Consider the following 14,529-nt stretch of genomic DNA (forward strand, 5'->3'; position numbering starts at 1 on the left):
CCTGATTGGTGAAATCATTCCCACAATAAGGTAACAAATGTGGGCCATTGTGGGGTGTAATCTATGACTGAAGTATATTACATTTGGGGCAGTACGGCACAAAAATGTGTGGTAAAAATGCTAAGGATTTCATCAATCAGGCAGAATGAACAGGAAAATAGTATGAACAATGTTGTGGCGAGATGACAGTTGAAGGGCAAGTGCAGTAATGTGGTGCAAATTGTCTACTGCGGTCAGAAGTGATACTTGAAAACCCTAACCCAAGGCTGGGGTATGGTTTGGAGGCACCACATGGGTGACCCATAGCAGTCATGACTACACAGCCTCACCTGGCACTCAATCACAAAACATCACCCAAGCAACATACACATGGTTTGCACACACATGCATGGCCACTCACCGGACATTGCCTCAAGATCTGGTAGGTCCCCCATACCTTGGATCTGATCCTCTGCGATGAACTCTCCAGCGATTGCCTCATGTTCTGTTAGTTCATCCTCCTCTGGTGGAGACCCACTGCCAGTCACCAGAGTAGAGGCATAATTGGAAGCCAGCTTGTTCTTTGCTCTGCGTTTGAGGTCATTCCACCGCTTAGAGCAATCATCAGCTGTGCGCCTCACAAATCCAAGGGTACTAATCTGGTCTGCGATGCACTGCCAGTGGGCCCTACGTTGAGCAGTCGTAGTCTTGCACCCTGCAGTCACTACCATTTCGCGGCCATTGGCCGACACGTAGCCCACAAGTGGGTCTAGTTCTGCATCATTGAAACTACTCTTCATTGACGTGCCGCAGTGGGTAGCCGTGTCTGGGGTCCCAGCCTGTACTGCAAGAGCACCCTTCTCCCTCTTGGAAGGTGGTGCGGACCCTGTGTGTCTTATGCCGCTCTGGTTGGTAGGGGCTGAAGCACAGGTGGATTGGGCACTGGAAGTAGCCAAAGGCACGCTGACCAAAGGTCTCACTGCAGGCATTGGCTGCTGGGTGATGTTGGCAGGACCAACCTCGGTGTGATGGACTTGGACTAACCCTGTCCCGGCTGGGAGACTCAGAACTGGGGTGGATTGAGCTGCAGCTGCCCCTGCAGCCTCCTCACCCTGGCGTCTTCGGGCAGCAGATGACATTGCTGCCCCAGATCCACGTGGTCTGGTGACAGCAACTTTCACCATCACACGTGGCTTTGATATGGTGACACGGAAGTCAGCCTGGGAGTCATCCTGTGCTGGTCCGGATGACAATATGGGCCGGGTTAACAAGGCCTCAGCTGGGATGGTGTCAGCTACATCTCCCCAACCCATTGGGGGGGGCATAGGTGTCTCTGATTGGTCCTCCACACAATGGCCTCTTGGGCCACCCTGCACATCCTGGCCACATCCCCTAACACGGCCACCTCTTTGAGGTTGGCCACCTTTGCCTCCCTTACTGCTTGGTCACCTCCCAACCATGGCACTGATGTTGTTGTGCAAATGGGAGGTGCAGTAAACAATTGTCCTGGGCAATTGGGGTGAAAGGGGTAGGGTACTAGATGGAATACATACCCTAGTGCTCTAGCAAGGATGTCTGTGACCCCTGGGGGAAGATGACGGGTCACACAACGCTCAGGCACCCCGAAAACAAAATGTAACATGCACACGACCCCTGGTAGACCACGTGCGTGGAATAAAGAACCCGCACTATGCTGTGGCACCCAGAAACACAAAAATAAGCATACGCGTGGTACACGCAGGCTACAATGACCATTGAATGGGTACGCGACACACAGGGGCAACCACAGTTGAAAAATACATGCGCGACTCACTGTCTGCCTGGAAAAAGAATGTGAAAAAGATGCGAGTGTGGTCGTTAGCAATGCCCCCGCCAAAAGAAGAATTGAACGCCGTCTGACTATACAAGGAGTATGAACTGGAACCGTTGTGAAGTAATCGCGTGTGAACCGACAAGATGTACAAGAATCACCTGCACGCTCTCCACAAAAAGCACGTACAAGAAAATGGCGTCCTACGCGTGCCTTTTAAGCCAGCCCACACTTGCGACGTCACTTATGCATGTACGCGTTAAGGGCCTTTCCTCCAATTACACGCAGTGACACCCGGACATGCAGTTTGTGCACGTGTGCAATCAACATGCACCCATGTTGAGGGAAACGCCTGTGCGTGTTACGTCACAGACGCGCTTATGCGCTAAGGGCCTTTCCTTGGATTACACACTGACGTGCAGTTTTTTCACATGCCAAATCAAGCTGGCCATGCGACAACACACGGAAGACCACGCTCCTGCCCAGAAGGCAATTTTCCTGCCCCCCAGATCCCCGAGAATGCTCCAACATGCCATCTGCTGCTGTCTGCCTGCCTGCTGGCCATGTGCCCTGCTATTTGGTGCCTGCATGTCAGCCATCTGCAGGGGTCCAGTTGCTCTGACCACCCCTGCTGGAACAGAAGACTCCCGACTGGTATTCCATCGCTCGACAGCCCAGCCCCAGGACCCAGTTGCCCAACCACACCTGCCTCGGGGGTTGCCATGTCGGGGCAAACACCATCAGACACCACTGGCAACCCCCAGCCAGAGAGGCAGAGGGCTGCCAGCTCCAGTGCCAATGAAGTTGGCATCCTGGTGGAGCAAGTCCTGGGGCATTATGATGCCCTCTTTGGAAGTTTACGTGCCGACAATGAAGGACGGAAGGGGATCTGGAAGGACATCGTGGCTGCCATCAACGTGGAGGGGGTGGCAGCCCGTGACAAGCAACACGTCGGAAGTGCTGGGAGGACTTCAGTTCCAGGACCCTCAACAAGGCCCGGCGCCTCTTGAATGCAAAGCATGCAGAGGGGTGCCGGGTCCGCCTTACCAACATCCAGATGAGGGTCCTGAACGCATACACCCAGCGCTCCACCTCCAGATCCTTCGGAGGCAGACCCATCTGGATTCGAGCGGTAAGTGTCCATGCATACTGATTGGACGCTGTGCATGTTGAGGGATGGCAGGAGTGTGCAGGTTGCACATATGTCTTGGAAGGGCCATGCATGGATGTGTATATACAGGGACATGAGCCTGACACATGTGAGTCCTGTCATGTGTGAGGCACATCAATGGTGTATGTGTTGGAATGCATGTGTCGGTACACACATGTTTGGAATTATGTCTATGTACTGTGGCATGGTTGTGGTGTGACACATGAATGCGGGTTCCACCTTCATGTATGTGCACAATGTACATGTGTGTGTATTTGACATGTGTGCCACTGTGATACACCATGGATGCATGTGACACCGACATGTAGGAGGCTGATTGCCAGATGTGACATGGATGCCGATGATTTCACTGCGACAGGTGGTGGAAATTTGCAGATGCATGTATGTCTGGTGGCGTGTGTGCATGTGTTTGGCACTCCCCGTGTTGCATGTGACGTCAGGCTAACCTTCGGATGCTCATGCTGTTGTATGTGTATGGATGGTGCTGCCTGCTGCAACATTCCTGTGTGTGGGTTGAAATGATATGTGTGTTGGGGAGTGTGATGCCATGTGTGAAGTTTGAGACTGCCTCTCATCTGCAACTGTCATGTGTGTATCAGACCTTTGTACAGTGCCCTGATGCCTGTGTTCTGTCTCTCCCTGTCTGCAGCGTCAACTGATGAAGAGGGCGGAGACGGTGCTGTGGAGCACAGTGGCAGGGATCCCACCGCCAGCCGGAGACGCAAGCCCAGCTCCCCTCCCAGGTTGTCATCTCGTCAGGGAGTGAGGAGTCTGGTGCCGCATCCGCGGCCAGAGCTGCCGAGGGTATGTCCAAGAGGTCCAAGAGGCGGAGGTCGGAGGTGGACTCCTCGGTAGCAGAAGGGGCAGCTGAGACCCCACAGGGACCTATGGAGGAAGATGGCACCGAGTCATCCAGGTTGGTGGAGGGTTTGGTTGAGGAGGAGGCCGTGGAAGGGACACACACAGGGTCTGGAGGGGGGATTCCACTGGTGCTAGTGGTGCAGTCCAGGGGCAGGGACAGGAGGCTGCACAGGTGGCCACGGAGGTGCCTGTGTGTAATCCTGTCCCCGATCCTGTGACTGCATCATCCCGCACCCGCAGGGATGCCTTCGTCCAGACCCGTTTTCAGGGAGGGGATGCAAACAACAACTGGCCTTCCTCTGTCCTGGCTGGGGTGGCGTTGTGTCAACTTGGCATCCGGGATAACGTCCAGGGTTCTCGTGAGGACGCTGCACGTTATTTCAGATGCCTCGTTGATCGCATCGACTGGCAAGGAGGGATCACCACTGCTGGGTTCCTCTGTGTGCTGGACCTTGTACCATCCCTGCCACAGTCCGGAGTCGGAGGTCCAGCAGGGGTGGCCACCACAACAACTGGACCGCAGCAGGAGGAGGACGTGCAGGCAGCAACAGGCAGGGCACATGGCATGGCAGCAGCAAGCTCAAGGTGGGAGCGATGATGGCTCGGGCCCATCAACATCAGAGGGGCAGGCATCGGCCGGAGGGCAGGAGGACCCTGGATTGGGAGTGTCTTCCGTGTGGAAGCGTTTGGGTCAGCAAATAGATGCGGAGCGGCGGCGGGAAGAAGAGGCATGGCTCACTATGGTCAGGGCGGGGAACTCCAAGAGCAGGGCGCTGAGGCGGGCCGAGTGCCTCGAGGGAATTCGCAGGGTGTTGGAGCTGGACATGGCATTATCCCTGCAAGACCTCGGGGCCACGGAACAGGCCCGCCTCCAGAACTTAGAACAGAAGTTCGATGATGCCTTGGCCCGGGAAATCAACAAGTGAGCCGTAGGACTTGCCTGCCGCCATTGTATATAGTTAATTAGTGTTAGGTTTCCTTTGCATTTTCATTTCATTTGGGGCGCATGGACTATGCCTCACCTTTTTGTATATAGTTGTTTATTAGGTAGGGTTTTTGGTAGGTTTCATTTGGATTGTTGGGCTCATGGACCCTGGATTTGGAAATTGTATATAGTTGAAGACTGGATTCGATTTCATTTTTTTCATTTTTTTCCATGGAGCTATGGATTTATTTTTTCATTTGGATTTTGTTTGATGGACAAACCCTTTGGAGACATTTTCATTTGGATTTATTTTGATGCAGCATTCATATATTTTATTTCATTTATATTGGACATGCAGCTTTTGTTTATTATTTTTATTGTTGTGTGATTTTCTTTCATTCCCTTGCTTTTGTATTTAATACATTTTGGTTTCATACTTCATTTGTGTGCTATTCTGTCATTGGTTTCATGCATGTCACGATGTGGGTTTTCTCATTCACTTGCACCCATTGTGTGTGTGATGGACATGTATTGATGTGCATACTTGCCATTTGGGATCTATCATGACATGGGGATTTCAATGTAGGGTGGATGGAATACTTGTTTGGGTGTTTGGACTGGGTGGCGTGGGGTGGGATTTGGGTGGCCATAAGGGCCATGAGTGTGGATCGTGATGACGTGTTGGGGTGGGGACATGAGTCGGGACCTGCTGGAAGGTGCCCGTCACTGCTGGGTGGGTGGGGGCTCAAGGGGACATGATTCAGGGCCTGCTGACTGGTGCCCGTCACTGCTGGGTGGGTGAGTGGGTGGGGGGACATGAGTCAGGGCCTGATGGCAGGTGCCCGTCACTGCTCGGTGGGTGGAGGTCCAGGGGGACATGAGTCAGGGCTCACAAGTGTGCTCACAAGTGCATGGTGCCATGTGGGCTGCCTGCAGGGCATGGGGTGGGTTGTAGGGTAGTCTCCTCTGGTGTGGGCTGCCTGCAGGGCATGGGGAGGGGGTAAAACGCACACCCGGGAGGTCCCACGATGCCAAATTGCATCTGAAACTTCCCGCGTATCCCCCAATACACGTACCCCGCTCGCACAAGGCCTATCGCGTGTGAAACTCCCCACGTACCTCCCAAATACACGTACCCTGCTCACACATGCCTATCGCATGTGAAACTCCCCGCGCACCTCCCAAATACACGTACACCGCTTGCACAAGGCCTATTACATGTGAAAATCCCCGCCTACCCTCCAAATACATGTACCCCGCTTGCACAAGGCCTGTCGCATGTGAAACTCCCCGCGTACCCCCCAAATACATGTACCCCACTCGCACAAGGCCTATCATGTGTGAAACTCCCCACGCACCCCCAAATACACGTACCCCGTTCGCACAAGGCCTATCGCGTGTGAATCTCCCCGCATTCCCCCCAAATACACGTACCCCTCTCGCACAAGGCCTATCGCGTGTGAAACTCCATGTGTACTCCCCAAATACACGTACCTCGCTCTCGCCTGGAGTATCGCGTGCGAAACTTCCTGCGCACCCCCAAAATACAAGTACCCCGCTCATACAAAGGCCTATTGCGTGTGAAACTTCCCACGCAACCCCAAAATACACATACTCCGCTCGCACAAGACCTATCTCGTGTGAAACTCCACGCGTACCCCCCAAATACACGTACCCCACTCTCCCCTGGAGTATCGCATGTGAAACTTCCCTCGCACCCCCAAAATACACGTACTTCTGCTCGCACAAGGCCTATCGCGTGTGAAACTTCTCGCGCAACCCCAAAACACACGTACCCTGCTCGCACAAGGCCTATCGCGTGTGAAACTCCCTGCACACCCCCCAAATACACGTACCCCGCTCGCACAAGGCCTATCACGCGTGAAACTCCCCACGTACGCCCCCAAATACACAGACCCCGCTCTCACCTGGAGTATCACGTGTGAAACTTCCCACGCACCCCCAAAATACACATACCCCGCTCGAACAAGGCCTATCTCGTGTGAAACTCCACACGTACCCCCCAAATACACGTACCTCGCTCTCGCCCAAGGCCTGTCGCATGTGAAACTCCCCACGTACCCCCCAAATACATGTACCCCACTCGCACAAGGCCTATCATGTGTGAAACTCCCCACGCACCCCCCAAATACACGTACCCCGTTCGCACAAGGCCTATCGCGTGTGAATCTCCCCGCATTCCCCCCAAATACACGTACCCCTCTCGCACAAGGCCTATCGCGTGTGAAACTCCATGTGTACTCCCCAAATACACGTACCTCGCTCTCGCCTGGAGTATCGCGTGCGAAACTTCCTGCGCACCCCCAAAATACAAGTACCCCGCTCATACAAAGGCCTATTGCGTGTGAAACTTCCCACGCAACCCCAAAATACACATACTCCGCTCGCACAAGACCTATCTCGTGTGAAACTCCACGCGTACCCCCCAAATACACGTACCCCACTCTCCCCTGGAGTATCGCGTGTGAAACTTCCCTCGCACGCCCAAAATACACGTACTTCTGCTCGCACAAGGCCTATCGCGTGTGAAACTTCTCGCGCAACCCCAAAACACACGTACCCTGCTCGCACAAGGCCTATCGCGTGTGAAACTCCCTGCACACCCCCCAAATACACGTACCCCGCTCGCACAAGGCCTATCACGTGTGAAAATCCCCACGTACGCCCCCAAATACACAGACCCCGCTCTCACCTGGAGTATCACGTGTGAAACTTCCCACGCACCCCCAAAATACACATACCCCGCTCGAACAAGGCCTATCTCGTGTGAAACTCCACACGTACCCCCCAAATACACGTACCTCGCTCTCGCCCAAGGCCTATCGCGTGTGAAACTCCCTGCGCACCCCCGAAATACACGCAGGCACCCCATACACCCTGCCCGTGCCCCGCAGGCAGCCCACTCACCCTGCCCATGCCCCGCAGGCAGCCCATTCACCCTGGGCATGCCCCTCAGGCAGCCCACACCACAGGGGGGGTGCTTTTTCTACTCAATTTACCTGGCGCAAGCAGGGTACGCGTATTCCGAGGGGTGCCCCAGTACATTTTCACACTTCTACGCGCACCTCGCTCACATTGAGCTGTGAGCGAGGTGCGCATAGTATTTTCACGCGATTACCATGTACCGGCCCTGTAAGTTGGTGCAGGGTTAGCGCGGCCCTTTGCGCTGCATTGGGGATTTCAATGCCTTTTCCTTGCGCAAGGGGCGTTCTTGGAGGCGTAACTGGCGCTGCAGGATGTTCTCTGTGCCATCGCTCAAAATGGCTTGGGATTCCATGAATACTTGGTGCGCCAGAATGCTGTTTAGCGCACACGGCTGGCTCACGCTGGCACACGCTCCCTGGGGGTTTTGCAAGCGGGTGCAGACCAGTAGGGAACATAATTCCACTACTTCCTTTCGTACCCTTTGACCACTGAGATTCGCGTACCATCCAAAATCCTCTCTGGGTCATTTGCAATCCACTTATAATCATAGAGTTGTGATAATCATTGGATGGTGACGCAACCAGATAGGACGTGTGATAGATCAGACCTGAGCTTTAAGCAGACCATCAAGAACCTCTTGGAAGAGGCCGCTCATGAACAGTCCATTGTGGATTTGGCTTCATTATCCCTTATTAAAAGGACTAGCTCATCCCGTTAATGCCTTCCCCCATATAAGAATTAGAAGAACTTATTTATGTCTAAAATCAATGAACTCCCGACTATGGAAGTGATTGGGGCTTGGCAAAATATAGCAACAGCATTCAGAAAACGCTGCCTATGTAGCACTGGACGAACTGAGATAGTGAGGCACTTAAAACTACATTGTAATCAGACCATGTCAATTCATATGAAGCACTTTAAAGTGCACTGTCTACCACTGTCTGATAATGAAAGAAAAGAACAGGTATGGGCACAAATTACAGAAGGTAATAGCATTGATCTGATTTACGGTGCAGTTGGAGTGTGGAATGAGGTTATTATGATCTTAAATTGACAAATTATCTTTTTTTATTTAATGAAAATATGTTTATGAATTGCTTCGATTGTGTATATTTGTGTTTTATTTTTGCTTCTTAATGTAAAAAAAAGACCTTTCGTCTCTATTATACTAAACAAAAAAATCTATATATCTTTTCTTCGCACTTGTCTCTTGAAATCAGCAATTTCAAGTGGAATGGCAAATTCGCAGTTGAGATAGACAGGTTCGGACTAGGACAAATAAATTAGGTCCAGGCACAAAATCTAAAAGTGGTCTACACTCGCAAATCACCTTTAGTGGCTGCTCATGAGAAGTAATAAGGGATGTATTGTTGAGAAAATGTGGGGCAAAATATTTGTTTTAAACCACATTGAGCTAATAAGATTGGCCAAGGCTACCAGCTCCCCAGGGAAGAAAGGGACCCGTTACAGGTTTGACGGATTTCCATTTGGTAGGCCTGGAGATCTGCCTAACTAGGGGAAATCCTCCAGGTTGGGGACAAGAGATGCCTGCAGTTTTGCTGGAGATCTGCATTATTTTTCTATTTCTTGTAAATCCTTTTGCACGCTCATTTTGAGAATGGAAATTGACTATTTACTGCAGCAATGTATACTGCTAGTGTTTAAAAAATGTCAATGTACAAAAGTACTGGTACTGACCATTTAATGGTTTGAATGGTGCAGGGGATGTGAAGGCGGCATCAGATGTGCCCGCCTGCCCACCCTCGTTGGATGTCTCCATGCAAAGCGATTTTTAAAAACATACGGACTTTTATTTTTTCTTCAATTTTTACCTACACCTTTTCAGTGGAGGTAAAAATATGAAGCGTTTTATGAGGTTTTTAAATACATAATTAGGTAGTATTTTCTGCATGCTGTATCAGGTTTTACCATTTGCCACAAACTCGTAACGAGGACCATGGCCACAAAACCACCACACCCAGCCTGCTGTACTCATCCTTCGGGTACTGGCTGCCTGGACTCGCAACATTGACTACCCTGGCTAGGACTGAGGGGAGCTGTATTCCAAAACATCTGGAGAGCCAAAGGTTGCCATCTCCTTGTCTGGAAGGACTGCTCCTCAGTTAACCTTCTTATTCATGTTGACACTCGAGACAGGTGCGATTTGGTTCTCTGGTTAATGATGGTTTATCTTGTGATGCAGACAATTTGGAACCATGTTTATACCAAAATAAACAATCATTTTTGCAACACGACAAGTAAAATGCATTTGGTTCTGTATTCCATCTTTCTACCTTTTGTAACTTGACTGATGCGCAGTCTTGTTACTTGAGGTGTAACTAGTCAGTGGGACAATAACAACCCAACTTGCAGTGGAGGCCAGAGAAGCGTCACTTTGCTCAATGCCTGGGCATATTACAGTGTCAAATAAAACGTAAATGCTCCATGACTTTCCAAAGTGTTACCATATTACAATGTTTTAACACATTGGGGCACATTATGGGTTTGCCGGGAACCTGCCGGTAATTCTGCTGGGTTACCGGTAAAACCTGCCTTACCGTTACTGACGCCTGATATCCCAGGTGCGGCAATTGCGGTAAATTCTCATTCCATGGTCTGCCATAGAACTCCATGGAATGGGCTTGCCGCAAACGCAGGCACCAATAGGACAGGTGCTGGTGATTCTGGCAATTATTTGCACTAGAGGCTTGAACTACCGGCCGGTCAGGCCTGCCGGTGGATCAAAGCCCCTACCGGTAGACTCAGAGTGTTTTCCAATATGGTAAAAATGCTGTAGCCGGCCTTTTTACCGGACTGGAACACTCGTAATGAGCTGTATTGTGTGCGTTGTTGATTCTCCACGTCATACATTACACATGTCTTAGCATGATTACTCACAACAATTATAAGAGGCGTGAGGGAAATCCTACCCCCAAAGCGATCCCTTAAATAGGTTGAGCAACCTTTAGGCACACACAACAAGACGCTTGGGAGCGAACTAATCTGTTACATGCGAGGTCCACCCACCAAGAAAATGGCCAGAGAACCATAAAGCACCCTACCAACACTCGGTGCAACAAATAATTTCATAGTTTTTACTAATTTCAAATCACAGATAAAAAATAAAGAAAACAGGACAAATTTGGTCGGTTTTACAAAGCCACAATTAAAATATATATGGTTTACACAGTGCAAAAAAGCAGACAGTTTGTACAAGGGAAGCATACAAGTTGAAAACTTCCACTCCTTTTTATCAAGTGTTTAGTGCTGTGCAAAAGGATAAATACAGTAAAACACATCAAGCACTCCATTCCTACTCATCACATACCAATTCATTCAATATAGCGTAACCTTAGCATGATTACTCACCTTCTAAAACTGCGTGCACTTCAAAGCTTGGGTGCAGCACTAAAACAGCATTGGCGTGCGGGATAATGCGGCAATCGTGAAATCCTGCAGACGGTTTTATCCTCCTTTTTCGACCCTTCACAAGTTTCCACCTGGCGATGGTATCAATGTTGTAATGCCCATCATCCTGGCATTCACAGAACATGCCCACGCAGCTCGCGGGAAGGGTAACAAAGGGGGCTAGCTGCCTTTTCGTGAGCCTGCATCGCAGGTACTTCTCCTTGCCTCTTTCTTCGATGCTGACCAGAGCCAGAGTTTCCATCTCTTTAACTCCCAATTTCTTGCCAGCCGAGTAAAGTGAAACTTGGTTCTTGTAGAGGGGGCACATCTCTTTCTTCTCGGCCACCCGCACGCACTGCATGAGGTCCCCAACGGTCACAAACGGCTCTGGGTCTGGTATCAGCTGGAACAACCCTGCAATTCAAGCAGCAAGAATTCAATGGCAGCACAGTGGCATTAACTCCATGACACATTATGATCTGAAAAAAAGGCCTGCATTCGGAGAAGCAGCAACAGTAGGGAAGCTTGGTCAGATAAACTAAGCATGCTTTCCAGATATTGCAAAGGCTTGGCCTAGAGTCACATTCACTTCCCCTTTACATAGCCTGTTCAAATCCTGTCCTTCAATAAGTTACATGTTTCTTTGTTGTTTATTTCTATGGCGCACTGAACCCGAAGGTAACTGGGCGCAATTTACAAGAAGTTATGAGTATACTTTCGTCCCTTTGCCTAAGGTAATGAAAGGGGTCCAACGTGCATTCACCCGGACTCTTGTTGAAGGGAAGCGAAAATTTGATAATATTCATTTAGAAAATTTGGACCCAAACCCATAGCCATCTAACACTAGTCTCAAATATCCCCAGGACATGCTGTCAAAAGCCCTATGGGCATCTAAAGATAAACTGGCTAGTCTCCCCGGGATCTTCAGAGCCAGGGAGATCAGGTCTATCACCCGTCAGATGTTATCTTGCGCTGAGCAATACAAAAAAAATTAAAAAAATACAAGGCTACAACAAGATAGACAACAGAGACGAATTGCAATGGTTATGTACATAGAAGCAACAGCAAACATGCAGACAATGACAGTAATTATATACATTAAGATACAGAGGATCATACAATATAGTACAGGTAGGGTCAGGTATTTAGGGTGTCAGTGGTTCTTGGCTATGAGCTAGTTTAGGATATTGCGCCTAAAGTTAGGGAAGGTTTGATCTGCTCTCAAGGATGGAGGGAGGGTGTTCCAGTGCTGTGCTGCCATGAGCGGGAAGCTGCTTCCCCCAGCTTTTCTTAGTTTAAATCTAGGTACAACCAGGCAGAAGGAATTGGCTATCCTGCAGGGGCATGCTGTAGATATTCTAATGATTCTCTCCAAGGGGTACTGAGGGGTGGCTTTGTTGAGACATTTGTGGGTTAGCAAGACAGTTTTAAGCAGGATTTTGTCACTGATGGATAGCCATGTGTTCTGTCTACTTATTTCTGAAATGTGTTCTCTTCTAGGTATGCCCTGTGCAGTTCTGAGAGCATTGTTCTGGAGGATTTGGATTTTATTGATGAGATGTTTGCTTGCGCCCAAGTACAAGGCATTGCAATAGTCCAGCTTGGAGAGGATGAGGGCACTGGCTGTGATATTGCAGGTGTCCTCGGAGAGAAAAGGTTTGCAGGCTCTGAGCAGCTTGCACGTAGAAGCTGTGGCCGAGGCCATTGTATTAACCTGTTTGCCTAATGTAAGGGTAGAGTCTATGTAGAAACCTAAGGTTTTTACCTCTTTTAACACTTTGATGGTATTTCCATCGATATTGAAAGAAGTATATTTGGAGCCGAGTTTGCTCAGCTTGACTGCTGTGCTGAGTATAAGGAGCTCGGTTGTATCGTCATTCAAGCAGCGGCCGTGGGCGGCCATCCATGCCTGGATGATTAGTTACATTTTATCTACTAGTGCTGTGTCCTTGTCATAGTCCCCGGTGAGCGGAATAAGGATCTGGGTGTCATCTGCATAATTTGTGTAGGTGGCACCCAGATGGTCCAGGTCTTTGAACAGTGGTTTTGTACATATATTATACATGGTTGGTGAGACGCAGGAGCCCTGTGGCACAATTGGAATCGGGTCTGCAGTCGCTGAAGGCAAGAAGACTCTCATAATTCTATTGTTCAGATAGGATTGGATCCATGCTATAGTGTCCTGGAAAAAGTGGGCAGCTGAGTCAAGGTGTTTACATAGCACTTTATGGTCCACCAGATCGAAGGCAGCAGATAGGTCAAGGAGGAGAAATAGGACTGTTTTCCCCTTGTCTCTTAGTTCATCGATCTGGGTTTTAAGATCAATCAGTGCCATTTTGGTGCCGTCTTGTGGCCTAAAGCCAGATTGGCGGACTCCTAAGAGGTGATTGGTCTCTAGGTACTCATGTATCTGGAGGTAGGCTAATTTGTCTAAGATCTTAAGAAGGAATGGTACTGTGGTAATTGGCCTATAATTGGTGGGGATGATGGGGTCTAGGGATTGTTTTTTAAGGAGGGCTAGGACCTATGACTCCTTGAGATTACTCACGACGGTACAGGATTAGAATGAGGCGTTAATTAATTTGGAGATGAAAGGTGGCAAGTCTCTGGCGGCATCTTTGATAATTTGGGCACGGCAGCTATCCCCCTGACAGTTAGATGTCTAAAGAGATAGGATAATTTTTTCTACCTCATGGATTGAGACTCGTGAGAATCTGAAGCAGTGAGGCGGTTTAGTAAGGTGTGTTGCGGTACTAGCCTGCTTGTCGAGGTCAGGTAGGTTCACTCTTTTATCCGCAATCTAGTTGTGGAGAAGGGCAATTTTGCCCGTTAAGGTCTTCTGGATACTAGTACACCAGAGTTTGTCCTTCATGCAGTTGTCTGTTGGTGGTATGGGGGCTTCCATCTCCCTTAGAATAACAAATAGCTCCTTGGTGCTTGAGCTAGCTTGATGAATCCTGTCATTATATGTTTCTTGCTTAGAGCGCATTATTTATTTTTTGTATAGGGCACAGCTATTGATCAGGTTGGTTTTATTTTCCTCGGTAGGTGTGTGTCTCCACATGAATTCTAGTTTTCTTTTTTCGGTTCTCATCGTTTTAAGTTGGAGAGTAAACCAGGAGTTCAGGTGAGCTCTGGGTTTACTTTTCCGCATTTTTAGAGGGGCAATAATGTCTAAAAAGACAGAAGGAAGTGATCTGTCCAATGTTGAGGAGTAATGGAGGTGATTGAAGCATTGCAGTTGATGTCTGCCACCCAATCTAAGGTGCAGCCTTTTTCATGGAAGGGCTGGGTCACTCTTTGGCTGAAAACGAGTTCAGTGAGCACACTGGAGATTGCTAAGGCATGTTGGTCAATGGGGTAATTAAAACCAAGGTTAAAATCCCCAAGCAATAATATTTGAGAGGAAGCTTTGGTGTTGTCAAAGAG

General features: G+C 49.5%; 1 protein-coding gene across 1 annotated transcript in view; it reads right to left on the bottom strand.

Annotated features, from left to right (window-relative positions):
• The window catches only part of LOC138497352 (protein THEMIS3-like), a 371,532-nt gene that overhangs the window by 79,557 nt on the left and 277,446 nt on the right, over positions 1-14,529 (bottom strand). Inside the window, exon 3 of the mRNA XM_069620751.1 lies at positions 11,062-11,514. Within this exon, the coding sequence (XP_069476852.1) occupies positions 11,062-11,514 (453 nt within the window). The remainder of the gene's footprint in view (positions 1-11,061; positions 11,515-14,529) is intronic.

This window comes from Ambystoma mexicanum, chromosome 5q, assembly GCF_040938575.1.
Source record: "Ambystoma mexicanum isolate Mex_15411 chromosome 5q, UKY_AmexF1_1, whole genome shotgun sequence".
NCBI classification, from domain to species: domain Eukaryota; kingdom Metazoa; phylum Chordata; class Amphibia; order Caudata; family Ambystomatidae; genus Ambystoma; species Ambystoma mexicanum.